The 18,639-nt window shown below is 41.9% G+C and overlaps 3 protein-coding genes across 3 annotated transcripts; 1 reads left to right on the top strand and 2 right to left on the bottom strand.

Annotated features, from left to right (window-relative positions):
• Window positions 1–2,692: 2,692 nt before the first annotated feature.
• Window positions 2,693–10,342, top strand: LOC115748161 (UTP--glucose-1-phosphate uridylyltransferase 3, chloroplastic). The gene is made up of 17 exons (XM_030684604.2): window positions 2,693–3,470; window positions 4,079–4,259; window positions 4,344–4,493; window positions 4,659–4,820; window positions 4,924–5,096; window positions 5,184–5,250; window positions 6,253–6,413; window positions 6,513–6,671; window positions 7,144–7,235; window positions 7,330–7,424; window positions 7,633–7,710; window positions 7,931–8,026; window positions 8,244–8,318; window positions 8,394–8,485; window positions 8,570–8,732; window positions 9,029–9,089; window positions 9,860–10,342. Exons 1-17 carry the CDS (start codon window positions 2,767–2,769, stop codon window positions 9,970–9,972), a joined length of 2,622 nt encoding a protein of 873 aa, XP_030540464.2. The 5' UTR covers window positions 2,693–2,766; the 3' UTR covers window positions 9,973–10,342.
• Window positions 10,343–10,450: 108 nt separating this feature from the next.
• Window positions 10,451–12,670, bottom strand: LOC115748162 (U-box domain-containing protein 1-like). Its single transcript, XM_030684605.2, has one exon. It carries the CDS (start codon window positions 12,652–12,654, stop codon window positions 10,570–10,572), a length of 2,085 nt encoding a protein of 694 aa, XP_030540465.1. The 5' UTR covers window positions 12,655–12,670; the 3' UTR covers window positions 10,451–10,569.
• A 1,742-nt stretch (window positions 12,671–14,412) lies between these two features.
• Window positions 14,413–15,815, bottom strand: LOC115748171 (pentatricopeptide repeat-containing protein At3g56030, mitochondrial). The gene has a single exon (XM_030684617.2). The coding sequence runs from the start codon at window positions 15,504–15,506 to the stop codon at window positions 14,505–14,507; it is 1,002 nt and encodes a 333-aa protein (XP_030540477.2). The 5' UTR covers window positions 15,507–15,815; the 3' UTR covers window positions 14,413–14,504.
• Window positions 15,816–18,639: the final 2,824 nt, after the last annotated feature.

The raw sequence follows: 18,639 nt of genomic DNA on the forward strand, positions 1-18,639 counted from the left end.
AGTTTAGACAAAATTAAGCACTAGTGGAAACTACATTAGTAGGGATATGATATTTATGTAGAACCTTTGGCTTAATCTATATCTTAGGACCATACAAGTATTACTTTTGGAGTGACGCTACGTATATTTAAATGAATTGAGTAACTTCGTACGCAAAATAACATGACATGATGTAACAAGGCTTTCGAATAAGTAGACCATATTCAACATCTAATAAATACCCGTGAGTGAGGACAAAGCTATCACATTTTCACAGCGGGGCATTAACAACATAAGGATTAATATTAATTTTAGCTTTCTTATTAGTATTGTACTTTTATTTATTGCTTGGACTACAAATAATGTTAGGATAATCGTCTTCTGTTTTTTTTTATTTTTACCGAGGATGACTTCAACCTAGATAAATCACAAAGATATTTTGCAAATAATAGAGTACTCTTTTGATTGTTATTTCGTATAACAAGTCAGGTAGTGTCCGGGACAGCTTTCACGTATCTTGACTAGCCCACTTTGACGGGCAATCTTTCACAGTAAAAGGTTGCCTTTCATTTCACAATGCATGTTTAATATGCATCAAAATAGCACTTCACCGATTGCATTTGTTGGTGATTCAATTCGTTTCTGAACTCAGTTTTTCCTCAGTTTCTAGTTTCTTCATTTGCTTCTCTTTTCCTTTTGATTTTCCGAGGAGAAAGTGTTAGGCCAATCTCCAAATGGAAGAGAACATTTTAGGCAGATCTTCCGTCAAACCGAATGCATCTTCATTGAGTTTTGCCTTCTTTCTGTCGTTTCCTCGCAATTTAATCAGAAGAGAAAATGTTCTCCCAAATATCCGAGTTCATTATCTACGCAAATCTCCTTCACGGCGATCCCCATGTTGTCGCAGTCGATTCAGGAGCCGGGGAATTTGTAGTTCAAGGAACAGATGTTGTCTAATCGAGATCCCACCAACTACGTACAATATGTGTTCCGGATCAGGGCTACCCCTATGATGAACTTGACTCGTATGTGACGCTTGTAGGATATTCTACGAGCCTCTTGGTTGTTGAGCTTCTGCGCTCGTACTTTTGGATTATCAAAAGAAAATGAATGAAATCCTCTTCGTATATACACGAGGCCGAGTCATTAATCTTCGTGAATGGGACAATATCACCTCATTTCACACAAACCTAAAGGTGATACTTGTGATGTTCATGTTGACAACGATTCACCAAAAATACTATTCTCCTAGTGCTTAAGCAAAGAAAAAAACAATCGTTGCCTACATGATCACCGTTGTTCTCGTACGATGTCGGTGAGAGACGGATCTTATACCCGGCCCGCTCGATACCTTCGTTGGGCGTTTCGACATCTAGGCCGTCGATACATTCGTGGTAAGTATGGCCCAATTGTTTGGATTGGATTGGGCACAGATTGTAAATTCCACATCACATGACCCGAGTGGCCAAATTAGGCCTGGCCCATGTTCCTGCAAAAAACAAGCTAAAGCTTCTATTCATGGGCCCAATTCATCCTCTTGTACCGCGGGTTTGATCAGTTCTTCGAGTTAGATTCTGATCATACAAATTGGAAAGAGAGAGGGAGAGAGAAATTCACATCATGTGATGTTGCATAATATCAACACTCACGCACTTCCTTACCGTAGAATTGAAATCCACGGTGGAATATCTTTCGCGTTATTTGTCCTCACTTGTTATTGTCCTCTTTTCCCGTTTTCCGTCACGAATCCGCACGAACGATGCTTTCGCTTCGAGCTTTGATTCGGAAAGAATTGGAGCTCTCGGTTCATTATCCAAATGATTGACGCTTTCGAATTTTTAATCTATTCAATGTGATCCATGAGCTTTTGGTACATATTTAATTAAGATAATATCGAACATTTTCATATAGTTCATAAGCTAACATATATGAAAAGTTTATGAACTATTTATGCTGTGTTCCCTAAATTGAAATGACCAAAAAAAAAAAAAAAAACATATGGACGTCTTTTCATCCTCTAATTCCAAATGTTGTAATATTGTTATTTTCTTGCTCACCAAAAAAGAACGTTCGTGCAAAAGAAAAAAAAAAAGTACCATTTACGAAGATCATCGACCTTGATGTGTTGTCTTGTCAAGCTAAAAGATCAACATTCAAAACTTATTGTAGCATCAACATATCTCCATCTATTTTTGCAATGTAATTGAATTCATGTTTCCCTTTTTATTTTTTAAAGAATACACTTGGCTCTCCATCGTCTCACTTCTACAATTACTTACATTTCAAAAAGGGAAATGCACGTTTTAAAGATCTTCGGAAGTTGGGAGTTTTTCAATACCCGTGATATATAAGATTCCTTGCGAATCTTCCGGTAAGTTCCGACATGAGTGATCTGTCTTTAAGAGTCTAATCTATACGTATAATGTTTCTTGAGCCGTGCTCGTGCGCACTACACGGACCAAGGATTATAAGAAGTCGAATCTTGTCATTTTCCCGCTCAATTGGAAATATAAGGATTTTAATAGTTTCATTAAAATAATATATAAATATAAAATCTTTTTGTAAGGATTTTTAATAATTTCAGCAAAATAATATATAAATAAATTTTTTTTTTTTTTTGGTTTGGTCGGACAGGAAATGACAGTTAGCGGCAATCCCATCCTTGGTATATCCTCCTCGCATCTCCCCTTTGTGCCTTGTCCCTCGCTCTTCTTCTTCCTCAATAGCATCGTCACCCCAAACCTCCACTACCCTGACTCTCTCTCTCTCTCTCTCTCTCTCTCTCTCATGTCCCGCTCTGCTCCTCCGTCGCTCAGCCAAAGCAGCAGCAGCAGCAGCAGCAGCAGCAATGTCCTCTTCTCATTCACCCCCAAGGCCTCCTCCCTCGCTCGCCCTCTCTCCAGACCCCACTCTCTCCTCCTCCGGAGGCCGCCTCTCTCCTTCTCCCTCTCCCTCCTGACTCCGCCCCCGCCATGCTGCCGCCTCACCCGCGTCTCCACCGCGCCCGTCGAGTACGTGCCCCCCGCTCCGGAGTTCGACTTCCACTCTGAAATCGAGCGCCTCACCGCTCTCCGGTCTCGCCTCGCCGGTGCGAGTTCCATCGGGCAGAAGCTCAGCGTGATAAGCTCCGATTCTAGGGTCAGGGAGTTGTTCGGTTCTCGGTCCAGCGGTGCTTTAGCTGGGGCTTTAGGCGCCGTCGATTTGGACGAGAATGAGCTGTTTCTGATCAAGTGCTTGGTTGCCGCCGGGCAGGAGCACGTGCTTGGCGCGGGGGTTGGGGTTCGGGAGGGCGAATTTCGCGAGTCTGCCAAGAGTTCGCTGAAGAGCGCGCTCTATGCTTTGGTGGAGATGATAGAGGGGCTGGATGTGAATGGCGGAGAGAGGAAGATGGGCGTGCGCTCTGAGGACGAGGACATTGGTGACTTGAAGAGGCTGTTGAGGACTCTAGGGGAGATCGAGCAGTTCTATGATTGCATTGGAGGTATTATTGGGTGAGTTCTTCTTCTGTGACCTAATTCTGTTCAATTGTCCGATTAGGAAATAGGATTCTCAGAAGATATGGTTGACTTTGGTTTGACTTGATTGTCTTTTTAAAATTAATTCCAGGGAGTGGCTTTTACTGAAAGCCTCGGGGAATGAACTTTAGGCACTAATTGTGATGGTCGGTTAGGGGATACGTTCTCGTAGTTGATACGTAAATGTTTGACAGATTATGTAATAAGTAAAATAAGAGTTCTTCTAATGCCTTTTGCATTCAGTGATATTGAAGTTGTCAGTTGACTGCTGGCGATGGAAACTCTCCCATTTTATTTGAACTGCCTTAATTTCTGAGATGTGATTTTTAGGATTCAACCGATGAATGACTACTGTGGTATGGGCAGTGAAATTGTAATTTTGCACAAACTTTTACCTGCCATAACTTGACAACTTCGGAGAGTATCTCAAGTTGAAATCTTTGATTGGATTCATGTATAGCGAGGATACCTGCTATGGAATTTTGGCATGCAGCCTTCAAGAATCTGGTGAAGATTCTTAGGGGTTGTTCTCATGCTTTTTTGTCGCTCTTTCTTTTACTTATTAATTGACATAACCTCTGTAGTTATCAGATAATGGTGCTTGAGCTCCTTACGGAATCAGTATCAGAAAGGCAGTCGACCAGCTGGTTGCAGAATTCAAAGGGATCAACGGAATCTCAGATCTTGGAAATTCACTCTCCCGCTGGACTTGACCTTTCTCAGAATACAGAGTACGCATCTCAAGCAGCTCTCTGGGGCATCGAGGTTTGTCTTCTGAGAATAATAGAGTTCTCTTGGCAGCATATATATGCGGTGGATGATCTTGAACTTAAGGTCTTATCCCTTTAGGGTTTGCCCAACCTAGGTGAAATTTATCCTCTTGGAGGCTCAGCCGACAGACTTGGTTTGGTGGATCCTGACACTGGTGAATGTCTTCCTGCTGCCATGCTTCCTTACTGTGGACGCACCCTTTTGGAAGGCCTCGTGAGAGATCTACAGGTGCATGGCCTGCTTGTGACGCGATGTTTCTTTTATTGCTTTTTCTTTGCCCTTTTTCTTTGGCATGCTCGGCAAGAATGTTAATGAGCAGAAAAATCTTTAAGAGAATGGTAACCTTGTCCTATGCACCAATAACGTGCTTGTTGGTTCTCTCATAACTGCTAGGCTCGGGAGTACCTGTACTTCAAGTTGTATGGAAAGCAATGTATCACTCCTATTGCGATTATGACAAGCGCAGCCAAAAACAACCATGAGCGCATTACATCCCTCTGCAAGAAACTCGAGTGGTTTGGAAGAGGTCAATCCAGCTTTCGATTTTTTGAACAGGTATTAGTTGGCAGTTTCTTTTACCTTTCTTGCTATTTAGTGGAAAAGCTCAAGTTAGTGTCAGCATTTGGTGCTTACCTGAAATGTGCCATGTGTTTGGCAGCCTCTTGTACCAGCTGTAAGTGCAGAACATGGACAGTGGATCACCACAAAATCATTCATGCCTGTATGCAAACCTGGTGGTCATGGTGTTATATGGAAACTGGCTTATGACAGAGGCGTCTTTGAATGGTTCTACAAACATGGAAGGAAAGGCGCCACTATTAGACAAGTCAGGTTACCTCTTATTAGTCTGTTCTGGTTCATGTGCGTTTCTTTTATTGGTCGTGAGCCAGAACATCATCTATAGTTATTTTTCTGCAGTAATGTCGTTGCTGCCACAGATTTGACACTCTTGGCATTGTCAGGGATTGGGTTACGTCATGAGAAGGTACGCATACATATCGAGTACCATTCTTTCTTAGGACTTCTAAAGAAACTTCTGAGTGACTTCCACATTTTGTGGCAATAATTTTCTTGTGTGTGTCATGGAATTCATTTATATTCCTTTGAGAAGTCAAGCTATCCTATTGGGAATTAGAAACATGCTTTCTCCCGGAGAGTTAGTAGTCCTGCTACACAGTTTGCTGGTATCACTGCTGAAGACTGCAAAGACAGTGAATCTCATGCTCTTCATTGAATCAATGGTCTCATGCCAATTGTGCCAACAGTGGAGTTCCGAGCAACCTAATCATCTTTCAACTAGTCACTCATCTCAATAAGCTAAATTAATTTTAGGAGATTCCTGGTTAGGGATTGGAATAAGACTGTGAGCGGTACTTTTTGTAGCTTATTGGTTTATGGTCACATTAAGCTGAAAATTACTCGATATTAAATAAGAGGAGCAGAACATAGGGGAAGCTGGCGGTAGTCATGAGCTCAAAACCTTGATGAAAAAGATTTGCAAAATAGGTTGCTTTCTTTTCCGTTAAATGGTTAACTGTGAATTGCGCAGAGCCAAGAGACTCAAGATATGTAGTAATTGTGTGGAATGATAGTTCTTCCTCTCTCTGGATGTCGATCTTTTGAGCTTCTTCTATTGATCCCAGAATATGAAAAGTTTGAATTCTCTTTTTTTTTTTTTTTTTGGGCTGAATGGTGAGATCTATATAATATGGAGGATGAAGGAAGGAACCTGGCTCGATTTATAATGACGCTTGGGAACAGCGATCATTTATGAGCTATCTGTGCACAGCTTAATGACTTTTTGCTTGGTATGAACACATGTAAAGGCGGATGAATGCATTCCATGACATTAATTCTAACGCCTCGCAGAAATCGACATGATAACTATATTTAGCATGCATCTGATATATTTTTCCATGGTGATAAGTGGAGTTGTCCACTAATTGGAGAAACTGCTCGTTCTCTTCTCTGATTTCTTGTGAAGCAGAAATTAGGGTTTGCTTCATGTAAGCGCAACGCGGGCGCTACAGAAGGAATCGATGTTCTCATTGAGAGAAAGAATCATGATGGGAAGTGGGCATATGGTTTATCATGCATTGAGTATACTGAGTTTGACAAGTTTGGGATAGCTACTGGATCTTCTAATAGGTAAATTTGATATGGGGCTCCAATTGTTCAATCTATCCATTTTCCGATAGGAAGTACTTCTACTATCAATAATCAATTCACTTTTCTTCTCTGTTCTAGTTTGCAGGCAGAATTCCCTGCCAATACAAACATCTTATATGTGGATTTACGATCTGCTGAGCTGGTTGCATCATCTAAAGACAAGAAGAGTTTGCCAGGCATGGTGCTTAATATAAAAAAGCCAATTGAATACGTGGACGACTTTGGAAACAGGCATAGGCATGTATTCCCATCTACAATTGCATTCTATCTTCCTTAATTTTACTAGTTGTAATCGTTGGTTCCTTTTATGAGGCAATGTTGCTTGAATGGTATTGTGGGGAATAGGCTTGTAATTTTTAGAGAAATTTAGCTAGCTAGTAATTATATAAGCAGTCAATTCTGTACAGATTACATGCTACACTCAACTTGCTTGCTCTTGCAATGTGGTTGGACATTTGCTTAATAACGGCTTAGATAAACAATCCGAGGTTGCGTTGCTTTTTGATGCCAGTATTATGGTGTGAACAAAACTTATGGTGCTCTTACTACGTATTTGGAAATTAATTTAGTCTTCTAATGCCCTCGATGTTGTATCTCTTTTAGAATTCTGATTGTAATAATATGAACACCCTCCATTCTTCCTCTCTCTTGCTCTCTCTCTGGACGATTGAAATAATCACACTAACTGGCAATTCTTTATATATGACAGTGTTAGTGGTGGAAGGCTGGAATGCACCATGCAGAATATTGCAGATGGCTTCCTTAATACCTATTCATCTCGTTGTTATAAGGGTGTGGAAGGTAGGCCCCTCTAACATTGTTCATAAATGGCTATTGAAGTGACTTGATATATCCTTCTATTCCATCCATGACATCTATTTGGATTGATTACTAGATGAGCTGGACACTTTTTTAGTCTACAATGAAAGGAGAAGGGTCACCTCCTCTGCCAAGAAGAAACGGAAACCTTCAGACAAGTCTTTACATCAGGTGCTTAATGTTTTAAAAACATGCTTCTTTTCTTATTCTGAACTCTCCTTGAGTTGCCCACGACCAAAGATTAATAAACATCCAATGCCAGCTCTCACATAATATAGATAGTGAGCTTTCTGGCGTTTTTTTTTTTTTCCATACTTTTCTTTTGATGGACCTAGTGGACACTCTTCACGCACGTGACCCATTATGTACTCTTGTGCAGACCCCAGATGGTTCACTGTTGGATATAATGCGAAATGCTTATGACATTCTTTCCCAATGTAACATTAATCTTCCTGAGGTATGGCACATGGTCTTGCTGGAGATTGGTCATGTCAGTTGATGCCATAAAAATCGTTTCGTGCATTATTTGTCCAGTTGTATTTTCCTTGTTCCTCAGTTGCTTGTTTATAATTTCTTCCTTTTGTTAAAACAAAACACATCACTATTCGGTAGTGACACAAAATACATTATTCTTTGGTGCATGTTTGATAAATCCTACTTTCTTTTCTTTGCTGCAGATAGAAGGTAATGAGAAGTACATCGATTCTGGGCCACCATTTCTTATTCTTCTTCACCCAGCACTTGGCCCACTTTGGGAGGTCTCACGGCAAAAGGTAAACATTCAATCTTATGGTCTGTCATGAGAATTATTTATTTGGCATGTCAAGTTAGACTTTGTCTAGCTTATTCTAATTGCATAATATGACAATCCCAGGAGTTTTTCAAACTGCTTTGGTTTAGTTTTTTCCTAAATGAATGAATTAGGGGATCTGGATTTTATGCCTTGTGATGTTGAAAATAATCTGACTTCCTTTGGCTTATTTCTCACAGTTTTGTGGAGGTTCCATAAGCAAAGGATCTGAGTTAATAGTCGAGGTTGCAGAGTTTTTATGGAGAGATGTTCAGGTGCATATTGATACTTACTGGACTCGATGTATGTAGTGCCTTATTTTCTGAGCTAATTGGGTACCTGTATTCCAGCTCGAGGGAAGCCTGATTATTGAGGCTGATAATGTCATGGGCTCAACTAGAATGGGTAAAAATGGTGATCTGATACTACAATATGGCTACAGGTGATATATTTTTCTCTCTTCTGGTTCCCTTGCTTCTTTTAGAGTTGTGGAAATATTGTTTTGAGTCTTTTTTTAATTTTGTAGGTGTGGTAGATGTAAGTTACAGAATGTCAAGATTTTAAATGAAGGAATCGACTGGAAATTCTCGGGCAATGTATTCTGGAAACGTGATGTGCAGCGGTCAGAGTCCCTGAAGGTGATACTGCATGGGAATGCGGAATTTGAGGCAACAGATGTCTCTTTTCAGGTTTGCACCAGTTGAACATAAATTACAGGATTAGGTTAATATTGACACATCTAGGCACAGCTACAAGTTTATTCAACCTCAATAAGAGCCACACTGCCACACATTATTTCTCTGTAGGATGAGAAAATAGTGGGCCAATTCTATTTGTTATGGCAGGAAAGTGTTATGATGCGGGGCTCCAACTTCAGAAGCACATGATTGTCAACAATTAATTTAGGAAAATTTTGCGAGTCATGCATTTTTTATGTTGTAATTATGCATTGACTTGATTACTGATAGTTCTGTTCCCGCGGCAGGGAAATCATGTTTTTGAAGTTCCTGATGGCCATAAGATGAAGATTACTCCTGGAATCTCAGGTTTGTAGTGTAAATAGTTTCCCTTACATGATGTGCTGTCTATTTTGGGTTTTGTTAAAAAAGTCTGCTCTCAGAATCAAGGGGAATACAACAATCCTTTAGTGACGTGTGTGGATCAGCATACATCATCACTTTTACCATCTTGATCCTGTTAGAAGCAATGCAAAATTTTTGTAGCTTATCATCGTCTTCTCTCGTAAGCCCTCGCCAATTGCCCCACCGACACCCAAAATCCTCACTGTTGGTTTGTTTCTTGCTTTCTTTTGGCAATTTTCTGAGGGTTAAGTACAGTTTAGTCTGCTAAGTTTCAACCTTTGTGCAATTTAGTTGTCAGACTTTTTTTGTATTCAATCAAGTCCTCTAACTTTCTTGTTTTGTGCAATTTAGTCGTCTGAGTTTTATTTTGAACAGATAGGTCCTCTAACTTTCTTGATTTGTGCAATCAAATTGTTCAGTCAGTGGCTTCTGGTAAACTGTTGAGGTGGCATTGTCATTGTGGGTGTCACCAAATTTGTGAAAAACAAGAAACCCTAATTTGATTGTGTTAGTTACAAGAAGCAAATGAAGAACCATATTGCACAAATCGTTGGAGGACTTGAATGAACAAAATGAAATTAGAGGGCCCAATCGCACAAATCGAGAACGATAGAGGACTTGATTGCATATGGACCAAATTGTACGTCCACTGAAATTTAGACGGCTAAATTTGTACTTAGCCCATTTTCTGGCTATGCATAAGATGTTCACCTTTTCTTCTATCTACATCTCAGGTTTTTCAGTTCAATTAGTAACACTCGCACCGAGCATGGTTGATAGTGGAAGCTGGTACTGGAGATACAAGATAAACGGGAAACACATTGGATTGGAATTGGTAGAATTGTGAGCACAGATTTGGTTCTCGGACTTTCCCTGATGTGAATCATGGTTCACTGCTGGTCTTCGAGCTTAGCTTGTCCCTGCATCGGCTCACCTCCTATTGGTTAAACAGAAGTTGAACCTTCTCAAAGATGGATTATTTTTTTCCCACCCACTCATTCATTTAGTTTAAATCCTTGTAACCCCATAGAGAGAGAGAGAGAGAGAGAGAGAGAGAGAGAGACCGTGTAATTTCTTAAGGGCCTACCTTTTCGTGGCTGCTCATGTAATAGGAGTTTGTAACGATGGACCAGTTTCACCTATCGAATCTTCAATGCTGTAACTTATCTTGTTGATAACAGCAATGACAATTGTCGATGAGTCTTTTCTGAGTGCAATAGTTGTGCTTTCATATTTTAGATGCATTTTGTGTATGATAAGAGACAGCGATGTACCAAAATTCTTCTGCAGATTGACATTGAAATGCCTTTTGCTTTCAAAGAATGTCTCCGAGACCTGAGATTTATCCACTCTCTGAGTATTTGATTACACTGGACAAATGAAAATTAACTTCTCTTTAATGTGTTATTCACACATTTACACCCACTTACTCAACTGCTCTGACTCATCCAACAGGATTGCGAGAGTGAGAACAGCATCTGTTCAATAATCTGAGCAACGCATCTGCTTTTCTTCTTGCTCTCAAAGATCCATCGGCTGCCAAGCTCTGAAGAGAAGGTATGCTTCTTGGATTCATCAGCAATCTCCCAGCAACTTCCTCTCCTCCATCTTTGCACAGACCTAACAGGAGAGTGATAGCATTTTCTTTTCCTTTCAGAGACCCAAATCTTAGCAGATCGATGAGAAGAGGCACAAGTACTCTGCTCTTCCTTATTTCCTCCAAACCTTCGTGACACCCCAAGAGCAAAGCGAGCAGTGCAAGCGCATCATCTGTAATCCCTGCCTTATCATCCATCAACAGATCAATGAGCAGGGGAACCGCTCCAGCGGCCAACACGCTCGCCTTGTTGACATTATAAACTGCGAGATTGATTAAGGCAGTCGCAGCATCTCTCTTTCCAGTTGAAGTGCCTTCTCTTAAGAGCCTGACCAACCCCGCAATCGCTCTCGGGTGCGCGCCAATGCTGACCTTGCAGTCATCGATCATCGACAGGCTAAAGATTGCTGCCGCTGCATTTTCTCTTGCCTCCATGGTCTTCCCAGACTCGAGGACATCAACGATCTTCTCAATTGCTCCTGCTGCCATTATCAGGATCTTGTTGTTGTCGAAGATTGAGAGGTTGAGGAGTGCAGTTACTGCATTTTCCTGTATTTTCGGGTCCTGAGAGCTCAGCAATGTGACGAGGAAAGGAATAGCTCCAGCCTCGGCGATTATCCGACGGTTGTCCATCCCAGTCTTCGCCAGCAGCCGGAGCTCATATGCTGCTTGCCGCTGTATATCTGATGATCCAGTGGCTAGCTTCCCGACCAGAAACTCAGCTGTCATTTTAACAGCATCTACGGCAGCTTTTGCGGCGGAGAGGTGATCTATGGCATTCTCAGATGAGTTTCTCTGGCTGCTGCTACCTCTCTCCAATTCAGACGAAGAAGATGATGGGTGTTCTAGGAGAGGGATGTTGTTTTCTTGACACCATTGGTGCACTAGACTCTTCAGTGCGTAATTGGGAATAAGGGCCATGTGGATGAGCCTCTGCCCGCTTTTAGGGCATGTATGGTGCCCCGAATTGATCCACTGGGCAATTGAAGTACGGTCATACGTGTGACCTGATGATACTATCACAGGATCCCTCATTAGATCCAGCGATATTGGGCAACGGAACTCATCGGGGACATTGGTAACAATCATTTGTGAGGACGAAGAAATATCAAAATTCCTTAATGCAGTCACGGAGTACTGCGCTGAACTTCCTTTGACTTTCTCAATCTCTTCATTGCTGCTGAAGATCAATGACTTGGCATGCGAAACAAGAGAGATGAGGTTGTTGATGTTGGAAACCACAATCAGTCCGCCTGTCCCGGCTTGCCTCTGCACTTCGGCCTCTAGCTTCGATATCTCTTCCTCATAATCCAGTGGATCTCTCGACCCAATGTTGCTCAAAATGTCCTTCACCTTGTCAAAATCGACAAAGCCCTTGCTCTTGCTGTTCTTCTCATTGTTGGAAGCCATCAGTCTCAGGAGATCATCTCTCCTTTGAAGCTCTCTGTTGTCGGCGAAGAGCTCGGCCCGTTTCGCTTGCTTGTGAAGGAGCTCAACCTGCTCTCTGATGTCAGTCGTTATGTGAAGCAAGCTCAGAGGCAAGATATCAAGTGCTCGTCCCATTTCCTTCACCAATACATAGAACTGTTTGGAGATGTACTCTGTTTGCATCAGGTTCCAGAGACAGCTGCCGTCTCTGCAACCTTGGATGACAACCTTCACTCTCTGTATCACAGAGAACAACTCGGTCAGGCACAGTATTGAAGAAGGCGGGATCTTTGCGTTCGTCTCTCGAATCTCTTCGAACAAGGACGAGAGAAGCTTGATCCTCCTGATCATGGTCGATGTGTTCCTGACCTGGACAAAAGGGAACTTTTCCATGGAAGAGACTTCATTGGATATGTGAATGAGTGAGTCCAGTAGGGCCCCAGTTGGCAAGAAGCCAGAGAAAGCCATTGGAGGAAGCAAAGGAAGAGGAGGGGAAACATTCATTGGTGTTGCTCCTTCAACAGGGCTTTATGTCCCCAGTCATCGTTAATATCATGGTTGGTTCTTCCTTTTATTGTTCTTTATTTAATTTGCTTGAGGAGAATTCCATTCTTCAGGATTAATTTAATTGCAGAGACTCTTGACTGCTTCTGCTTGTACAGTATGTCACTAAAGACAATCAGATGGGTGTTAGGAAGGAGTGGAGGCCTTCTGGCTTGCCGCCACCTGGCGCGATGTCCGGCCTCGGTGGGTTAGTTACGATCGCAGTGAGTTTTCTAACCAGAAAAGTTCGATTTTTTAAGCATTTCCAGAATATGAATATGCCTCGTCAAACTCTGGCTTTGGACCTGTGGTGGCTTTGAGAGCTGTCCAGCGAAATGTTTATGAAAAACTATTTGGAGTGTCGTATTAGGCAACGTTGAGGCTAAGGTGGTGTACTGACTGGAAAAGCTAACCCAGTTCTTGACCTATGCAGCAACTTGAAATCTTCCAGGATTAGCATACGTCTTCCAATACATACATGTAAAATCTGGGCAAGTAGCGTTTATTATATTCGAGAGCATGCTGACAGTCGAAAAAGTCTAGATGGGGTTCAATTATTCTAGTGTTAAAGTCGCCGTTCGCAGCGGGAGATGGTATGATATTCTTTGTTTAATATGGAAACCAAGATTGCAGATAACAGTAGGAATACGTTTACCAGCTACAACACCCCAGAAGAGCCTACCTTATAAGTTCTTTCTAATTCTATTTATGGAGAGAACAAGATAAAGGACCAAAACACAAAATGAGAATGGCTTGGAGTCTTAGACTGTGCAGCCTTTAACGCATCTCATGATCCCTAGTGTTTGTCCGGGCTTTTCTTTTTCCATCTTTACCTATATAGATTACCACAAAAAAAAAAAAAAAAAAAAGAATTGAGAAAGAAAGAAATTCATTTGAGTTAGCTGCTACAAAATGAAATCGAATCTCGCGGTTGGCCGATCGACAAATTTCTGAACCAGTCCAAAACTTGCTTTTCCTTCTCTTCGTTTTTGTATTGGCTGATTCAATCCGATGCAAATCTTTTTAAGTAGCGCATGAAGCCAAACTTGTGTTTCTCGTGCGATCTATTTTATTGAATACTCTTTAAGGATTATGTTCGACAGGCCATCATTCTTTACTCTCTCATCTCATCTCATCTCATCATCGGGCAATCAAAATCGGGGTGGTCGTTGGAATGCCTTGCTCGAAAATTTGAGTTGATAGGTGGATAACTACGATATATGTAAGCCAACCTTCTCACGTGTAAGCCGACTATGAATGGCGAGTAAAATTTGACAAAGGGGGACGCATATAGGAAATAAATTGAGGGAGACCTTAGCTATAATATCCAGAGAGAAAAAGTAATCGGTTGCTCTAGCGATTCATGAATCAACCTGAGTTCGTCTTTTCGTTCGCAATGCGCATCTGGTCACCTCCGACCATGTTGGCTAGTCATCTCGAGTCAGCACTATGCTTGACGAGGAAGGATCAATCACATTCTCGGCACATTCTTGGTGGATGCTTCCTCAGCCACGGCAGAAATTGGTCGAGGTCGAGATCTGAGGAAAGATCTGATTCGAGGAGACACATCGGACTCCATGACGAACGCCGAATCGGACTCGCTCTTCATGCCACCACTCTCGACCGCTGGGCCGTCTGATCAACATTCCTTACTGACGAAGTTGGCCCCGAAAACAGAAGGCAGAACTTCAGAAGACTTAGCTCGGTAAATTGGCTATAAAACATGATCATAAAAAGGGTAAATTTACACACTGACGATTGGCTCGCCACAACACGAATTGCTCATCGGATCAAAAAGACATTCCGAGATTTTAATTAGTAGCACTCGAATTGGACCTGTAAAACTCCCGGAGCTTCTCCCCCATGATCAGCCCCTTCTCCGCCATCTCCTCCACCACCCTCTTCGCTTCTCCCACCTTCTTCATCCTTATCAGCTCGCTCGCCACTACTCCGTAGTTCTCTCTATCCAGAGCCCTGTCCCTCCCTCCGTACACCCTCACCAGCTCCGCCGCCTGCTCCCCCCACCCCCTCTTCACCATCGCCTTTATCGCGTGCACGTGCGTGCTGTACAGCGGCGACACCCCCTCCTCCTCCATCCGCCCCAGCAGCCCCACCGCCGCCCCTACCTTCCCCGCCCTGCACGCCCCCAGCACCAGCGCGTCGTACGTCCTCGTGTCCGCCCCTAGCCCCTCCCTCTCGATCTCCTCCATCGCGCGCGCGGCGGAGGCCAGGTCGCCTCGGAAGCAGTGCGCCGTCAGGAAGTGGTTGTGCGCCGTCAGGTCCAGGGGGACCCCGTGGTCCCTCATCAGACCCACCACGCGCCGCGCCTCCTCGAAGTCGCCCCGACGGGTCAGGAGGTTGAGGATCGGGTGGAAGGTGACGGCGTTGAGGCCGAAGCCGGCGCTCGCCATCGTCTCGACAGCGCGCAGGGCATCCTCGAGGCGGCCGAGACGGCAAAGGCGGGCGATGAGCGCGTCGAAGGCGCTCTTGCCGGGGAAGCCGCGGTCGAGGCGGGAGAGGGCGCGGAGGAGGTCGTGGAGGGCGGACAGGGAGGTCTCTGTGTGGGTCAGGAACTTGAAGGTGTCGCCGGTGTTGAAGCAGCCGTCGCGGACGCGCTTGTTGAGGAGGTTGCGGACCGTGGCGAAGTCGCCGTGGCGGCCAGCGGCGTTGACGAGGTCGTCGTAGTAAGCGCTGGTAGGCTCGTCGCAGATGACGATGGGCGTGGGGTTGGGGTTCGTGGAGGCGCGTGGGCGAGCAGCGGCGACGGCAGGGGCAGACCGGGGATTACGCGCGACTTTGCGAAGGAAGGCCATTGTGGTGCGGTGGTTGAGGCCAGGGTTTAGCGGGTGAGAGAAGAAACAAAGCAGAGAAAACTCAAGGACTGATCTTGTCTGGGCCGAACCTGGGCTTCAATGGGCTTTTCAGCTTTTCACTTCATGAAGCCCATTTTCTTCAATGTTTTTGTATATTCATGTTAGGTATACGAGATTGATTTTCCTATTTTTCGAAAAGAAAAAAATACTACTTAGCTCGTGTCACACAAATTAGAGAAATGTGTATAAATACATGATGAGTCAATGGGATCGGGCAAGTGCGAGCCGGGTCCATGTAGGAACATTAGGCTAGGCAATCGGGTCTAAAGAGAGCCTCGTCCGAGCACGGTCGAGCCCATCAAGTCAAACCCTTCAAATCCTTTTGACATTATCAGATTGCATCCTCCTTTTCTTCGGCGACAAAAAGAAATGCCAAATTTTGCGTTTGAAAGCATGGTTTTACACTTACGGTGGAGAGGAAGCAAGGAATCATTAATATGACCATGTATCGAAAGATTACCTAAAAGTATTTGACCTTTAGGTTTGAGGGTCGCTGCCAAATAATCTGAAAATCGAACTTAGGACCTCTTGCTCTTGTGAAATCTTGTGGGACCACTGCTAATTGTGCTAACTATTTTATAAGTTTAAAGTGTAAAATAAATGTGTAATTTAATATTGAAATATTTTAATACATACCCAAGCCAATAAATTGGCAAGTAACGAAAGGACCCATGATTTTGAACGAAACCAGCTTCTGGGATGGACTGACTCTCACATTCAAAGTTGGGCCTCCCTTTTGGAGGACATATTTGGTCACTGCCTCAAGTTAAAAGAGGTGCTACTTTGAGCTAATTTTAATCAACGCGCAAAGTTTAGACACACTTAATAAGAAATTTTTTTTCATTTGAATTCCACACATCACATAAGAATCAATGAGATTAAAGTCCCATCTTCCTTAAACCCCGAGAATCGCCTTAACAAATAAGGATGTGTATCTTCCTTTTTGTATGGATATAAACGATGTAAAAAACCATAGAACGTCACCGCATCGTCCTCGATTTAATCTATAAAATAATCATCGAATGGCGATGCTAATCACAGGGTACATTGGGCGGTGAACTTTAGGAGGATATTAGATGTACACAACCGAACATTCATCTTCTTAAAGTTGAGTACGAAAATGATCTTATCTTTTTGCCAATAAAGCGAGGGAGAGAGAGATAGTCAAACTACAAATCTACTGCCTGGGTTTTGCTTTTGTGAAAAGACGCGATGGGAGTTTTAGGGAAACCAATAAGGAAGAAACCTAGAAAGGAGCACGAGCGCGCATGCATGTCTATCAAGAAAAAAGAAGGAATTATTGTTTGATTTTTGCCATCTTATCGACATCCTCTTGCATCTTTTTCAAACAACTTTAGATGCTTTCGAGAAATTTATCAACTTTTTTTTTTTGGCATCTGGAGGACCTACTTTGACCTAAAATTCCCCACTTTTAAATCTTCTTTTTTTTTTTTGTTAAATTTTATTTTTGTGAGCCAACAGGTATTGTGCGTAAAATGCAAGATTTCTATATAGTCCAAGTTCCTGAATTTTCACTAGGGAGCTACTGTCCTGACAGTTTGAGAGTCTTGTCATTATTTCTAATCTCACAATTTTTTTAATTAATGAGTATTTTGTGCAAAATATACGGTGATGGTGTATGGATATACGATAAAAAATCACCGACAAGACTGTCGGGGAAGTATTTCCCTTTTCACTACTCCACAAATCATCTCGAGGCATGTTAAATGTTGCCAGAACTTTGTTATTCCGTAAAAAAAAAAAAAAAGAAGAAGAAAATACGGACATTTTTTCTCGTTGGTAAATTTGAGTAATTGTAGCTAAGTGTTAAAAGATTGCTCAAAGAAAATGTGACTGATGACTACTTTTCACATAAAATATTGGAAACTTACGAACGCGTTAATAGAATTACCAATTCTTGTTGATAATAACTTTTCAATAACATTTCGACCGAAAATCTTTTCAATATGTTAACACTAGTATGAAATTACTAGTGCAAATTAGAGTAACTTATTCACATTTCAATAGTTTAAATCACCAACATTACCAAAGAAGTCATAAACATATTTCAATTATGTCAATTCAGTCTTAAACATTTTGCATTTGAGTTAATTCGGTCTATCCAACCAATTTTGGCTGAAAATCACTAAAGTGGATGCCAACAATCCTATATGGAGCCATTGGCATTGATGTAGATAATTTTTATAATTATTTTAGGTATGAGTGCATTGGAAGTTCTAAAACTTGTCATGAAATATAATTGAGTCCTAAAACTTTTAAAAAGTACAATTTAGTTCTAAAATTTGTCAAAAAACGCAATTAAGTCCCAAAACTTTCAAAAAAGTGCCTTCAAATACTGAAACTTATCAAATTAGTGAAATCAAGTCCTTCCGTTAATTGCACTTTTTGAAAATTTTAGGACTCGATTACACTTTCATGATAAGTTTTAGGACTTCATTAATAATTTTAAAAGTTTTAGGACTTAACTATACTTTTGTGACAACTTTAGGATTTGATTGTTTTTTTTTTTGAAAGTTTTAGGACTTAGTTGCACTTTCCTAACAAGTTTTAAGACTTTCAACACACTTATCCAATTTTTTTTTTAAATTATGATTTTATGATATTTTTCTCTTTTTATTTTATTTTATGTTTTTTCATTCTAGCTGGCGAGGTCGACCTTGCCAGGGCTAGGCTATTTCAGGGGAAAATTGTCCAAAATATCTTAAATCTATTGCACTTTTGTCAATTAAGTCCTAAACTTTTTAATTTTTTCAATTGAGTCTTAAACATTTTTACATCTTGTCAATTGAGCTCATTTGGATGAAATTGGCCAAAACTCGTTGGCGTCGATGCCAACCTTCCTACATAACACGGTTGGCGCTAACGTGAACAATTTTTAGTAATGTTTTAATTTTTATTATATTTTTTCTTTTCCCTTACTTTTCTTTTATTTGTTTATTTTGCATATTTGGTCGGAGACCCTTGCCTAGATTTGAGCAAGGGCCTGATGCCCTCACTGTGGCTATCGAGGATCGTGAGACCCTCGTCCGGACTAGGCGATCACAACTGTACA

The sequence above is a fragment of the Rhodamnia argentea genome, chromosome 8 (assembly GCF_020921035.1).
Source record: "Rhodamnia argentea isolate NSW1041297 chromosome 8, ASM2092103v1, whole genome shotgun sequence".
Lineage (NCBI taxonomy): Eukaryota > Viridiplantae > Streptophyta > Magnoliopsida > Myrtales > Myrtaceae > Rhodamnia > Rhodamnia argentea.